Below are 4060 nucleotides of genomic sequence, written 5' to 3' on the forward strand. Positions count from 1 at the left end.
AAAAAAAAAAGTGTATATGGACTTGTGTAGTCTTGATTGGCCTCAAAATTACTACATAGCCCAGGCTAGCCTCAAACTCCTGATCTTCCTGACTCAGATTCCTGAGAGCTGAGATTACAGATGTACACCACCACTCCTAGCTAGTATTGAGTGAATGAATAAATATAGCCCTTCAAGGAAAGGGTTTCATCTCAATTTGGAGGGTAAGGGTGAGACAGTCTGGCTTGGTAGTTTAGGATGACCTTGAACTCCTGATCCTCCTGTTTCCAGCACCCAAGTACTAGGATTATAAGCATACATTAACGAAGTCAGGCTTCAACTTCTGTGTGTGTGTGTGTGTGTGTGTGTGCGTGTGTGTGTGTATGTGTGTGGCTGGGGATCAGACCTGGGGCCTTGTACACGCTAAGCATGTAGTCTAAAACTGAGCTGTGTCCCAGTCCCAAGGAAGGTGGAACCCAGGAGAGCTCCCAAGGGCTCTTTGGACCATCCTAATCCTTCCTGTCCTAGTTTCCTTCTCTACTGCTGTGATAAAACACTTGACAACTTGGGGAGGGTTTATTGGACTTACAGGTCCTAATCACAGTATATCACCAAGAGAAGCCAAGGTAGGAACTCAAGCAGGGCAGAAACCTGCAGACAGGAACTGCCTGAAGCAGAGACCATGGAGGAATGCTCCTCACTGGCTTGCTTCCTCTGGTTTACTCAGCTACCTTTGTGTTTTGTTTTCTGAGACAAAGTCTCACTGTACAGCCCTGACTGGCCTGAAACTCACAGAAATCTGCCTACCTCTGCCTCCCAAGTGCCCAGCTTGATGCCCCACCATGCCCAGCTTCAGCTACCCTCCTTATACAGTCCATGCCTACCTGTCTAGGGGTGGCATGCACACAATTGACTGGACCCTACCATATTAACTAGCAATTCAGAAAATGTCTCATAAGCAAGGCCATAAGCCTATCTGATCTGGCCAATTCTTCAGCTGAAGTTCCCTCTTCCCAGGTGACTCTAGTTTGTGTCAAGTTGACAAAAACTAACTAATAGACTCTCTTGGACATTGTTTTGATTTTTGGTTGGGGCTCGAACCCAGGGTCTTTGCATGTTTGGCAAGGGATCTCCCACTGAGCTATCCTCCTAGCTTTGGCTTGTCCTGGTTTTTCCTGTCATGGGTTTGGATTTAAGACAGTTCCCTCCCATTTTGTTCCTTGCTGCAGGCCTGATTGCTGAACAGTTCCTGGAGACCACTGCAGCACAGCTGACATACCACGGCCTGTGTGAGCTCACAGCAGCTGCCAAAGAGGATGAACTTAGTGTCTTTTTCCGAAACAACCACTTTAGCACTATGACTAAGCACAAGGTGATGGGGGTTTGGCGGTGGGGGGCTGGAGCACTGTCATTTTCCTGTGCCTTTTTCTCTTGGGTCAGTGTGTCAGGCAAGATACGGTAGGTTAAACCGGGGCCCTAAATTCCTTGTGGTTTACCACAACAAATTTTGTTTCTCACGGACATGGCATGTCCACTGCAAACTAACCACATTCTGTCTCATACCATTTTCATTCTGGGACCCAGGTTGACAAAAGATCTAGAATATATGCAAGAAAACAGATACTGTATTCACTCTTAGTGCATCTGCCTGGAAATAACACTGACCAGAGCAAGCCATGAGTAATAAGCCTACTAGTCCTCTCTTGGAAAGGGATAGTGGAACTTTAGAGCAACACTACAGTCTTTCAGAATTAGACATTTCTGAAGCTCTGTAGGAATCAAGTAGGAGGGAGAGATCTCTGGTTCTCTCTCTAGAGTCTTATGTAGTCTAGGCTAGACTTGAACTTCTAATCCTCCTGCGTGCACCTCTCAAGGGCTAGGATTGCAGATGTACAGCACCATACCTGGTTATTTTGGTTCTCAAAGGGTTTATTACCATAAACATTGGCAAACACTGAAAACCAGAGAAAATAAGAGTAGGAAGCCGGATCTTGGATGATAGCCCAGCCCTGAGGATTTGACCAAAATGACCGCATGCATACACTCACCTGCATTTAAACATCCCTTCCTGCCAGCCATGAATGTTTATGATATATATTTTTGTATATCATGATATATATTTGTGATATGCACTGTATGATATATATTTATATTTATTTTGTACACTCACACTGAATATTCCAACCAGCATATCAATAGATTCAGGAAGTCTTGGCTGTGAACTGCCTCGCTGCATTCACATGACCCATCAATTTGCTTTTTTTCAGTGTGTGTGTGTGTGTGTCTGTTGCTGAGGTTTAAACCCAGGGACTTGCAAATGCTCTACCACTAAGCTATGTCCCCCAGCCCTGGCTCTATCTTTTTCTTTGCAGAGTCACTTGTACCTACTGGTCACTGACCAGGGTTTTCTGCAGGAGGAGCAGGTGGTATGGGAGAGCCTGCATAATGTGGATGGAGACAGCTGCTTTTGTGACTCTGACTTCCACCTAAGTCATTCCCTGGGCAAGAGCCCTGTAGCAGAAGGTGCAGGTAGCTCCCCAGAGAAACAGCTACAAGTGGACCAGGTATGTGGGGCCTTTGGGAAAGGTGCATTTACCTCATTTACCTCATTTACCTCAGTGAGCTCTTTGCCTTAAGTGAACTTGGTACATCTTTAGGCCATTTCCTTCCTTGGTGTGCATTTTCTGGCACCACAGATAATATACTGGGCTGTATGTTTTGTCCGGAGGGAGAAAGACTAGAGAACTTGAAGGAAACCTGGTTTGGAAATTTAACCTGAATTTGTATCCCCTACAAATTGGCCTTCCCTACCTAATGACCTCTGTTTTCTCTAGGACTACCTTATTGCCCTGTCCCTGCAGCAACAGCAGCAGCCCCAAGGCATGCTGGGCCTTAGTGACCTGGAACTGGCCCAGCAACTTCAACAGGAGGAGTATCAACAACAGCAGGCAGTTCAACCTGTGCAAACCAGGGCCCCTTCGCCCCAGGTAAAGCTGCGCATATCCTATAGGGTAGGACACCAACTTGGCTTTGCTTGGCCTAGAATGTGTTAATGGTTTCTATGTGGGCCCTCTGCAAGGGTTCCCTCAGAAGCCTGTCTCCTACCACACACTCCTTCGTGGTACCCCTTTTGATCCTGATCCCTTGGTAGAGGTTGACCTCTACCAAGGTTAAGGATGACCCGTTGCTAAATCCCACACAGGGGAGAGGAGCCACATCTGGACGCCCAGCTGGAGAGCGACGGCAGAGGTCGAAGCCAGAGCCGGACTGTGTTCTGCTCTAACTCTGCCCCCATCAGGTGGACCTGGCCCTTCTTTGAGAGACTGTGACTAGTTTGCTTGCAGGACTCCACCTCAACCCCTGAGTCATACAGGGTCATTTTTATGGACTGTTGAGGGGTCAGAGCAGACCTTGCTGTTCAGTGAGGCTGCCTTCTCTTCCATCAGGGCCACGTAGGGATGGGTGGGGTGAAGATTTCCAGTTCCCAACTCCTCCCTTTCCTGGAACAGTCACCTGAACTGGGGGACCCAGGCTCCTGGGTGAGGCCTCTATCTGGAATGTATTGCTCCTACTTCCCTTCCCTGATTGCCTGGGTGCTTCGGCCTACCCAACCAGCCTGTCTTCACTTGCTTCAGGGTTTGATTTGATTTGGGTTTCTATCTTTATTATTTTTAATGCCTTCCTAGGGGTTTGGAAATAAAATTTCTTCCCTGAGATACGTTGTTTTCTTACCCTGGAGCAGTGGGGTTAAGTATTTGACCCAGTTGAGGAATGCCAACTGGGAGGAGTAGGGAGATGGGAGGGTAGCCTGTCATTTCTCACAGAGCCAACAGGGGGAACCCAAACCTGCCTTTTCCCTCTTCTGTTTTTGGTAGGTGTTCTGTGTGCTGCTCCAACTAGAGATACGCTCCAAATCCTGCATGGACAGATGAATTGGGGGGTAGTCACTAAGACATCCCAGGCTGAGAGTTCATGTAGGTGACATGACCCTTTGCCACTTCTAACCTTTTGATGCCTAGAGTTCAATTATCTTGCCTGAAATTTCCTGGAGAAGGGAGAATAATGAGGTTGGCGGCGGGGG

At 47.5% G+C, this 4060-nt stretch overlaps 1 protein-coding gene across 4 annotated transcripts in view; it reads left to right on the top strand.

The window, feature by feature from the left end:
• Mindy1 (MINDY lysine 48 deubiquitinase 1) overlaps positions 1-3693 on the top strand; it is a 13292-nt gene extending 9599 nt beyond the window's left edge. For all 4 annotated transcript variants that reach the window (XM_008828261.3, XM_008828262.3, XM_008828264.3 and 1 more), the window contains 4 exons: positions 1209-1351; positions 2352-2543; positions 2814-2966; positions 3182-3693. In XM_008828261.3, the coding sequence (XP_008826483.1) occupies positions 1209-1351; positions 2352-2543; positions 2814-2966; positions 3182-3262 (569 nt within the window). In that variant the 3' untranslated portion in view covers positions 3263-3693. The remainder of the gene's footprint in view (positions 1-1208; positions 1352-2351; positions 2544-2813; positions 2967-3181) is intronic.
• The last annotated feature ends 367 nt before the right edge of the window (positions 3694-4060 follow it).

The sequence above is a fragment of the Nannospalax galili genome, unplaced genomic scaffold, assembly GCF_000622305.1.
Source record: "Nannospalax galili isolate Female #2095 unplaced genomic scaffold, S.galili_v1.0 scaffold752, whole genome shotgun sequence".
Lineage (NCBI taxonomy): Eukaryota > Metazoa > Chordata > Mammalia > Rodentia > Spalacidae > Nannospalax > Nannospalax galili.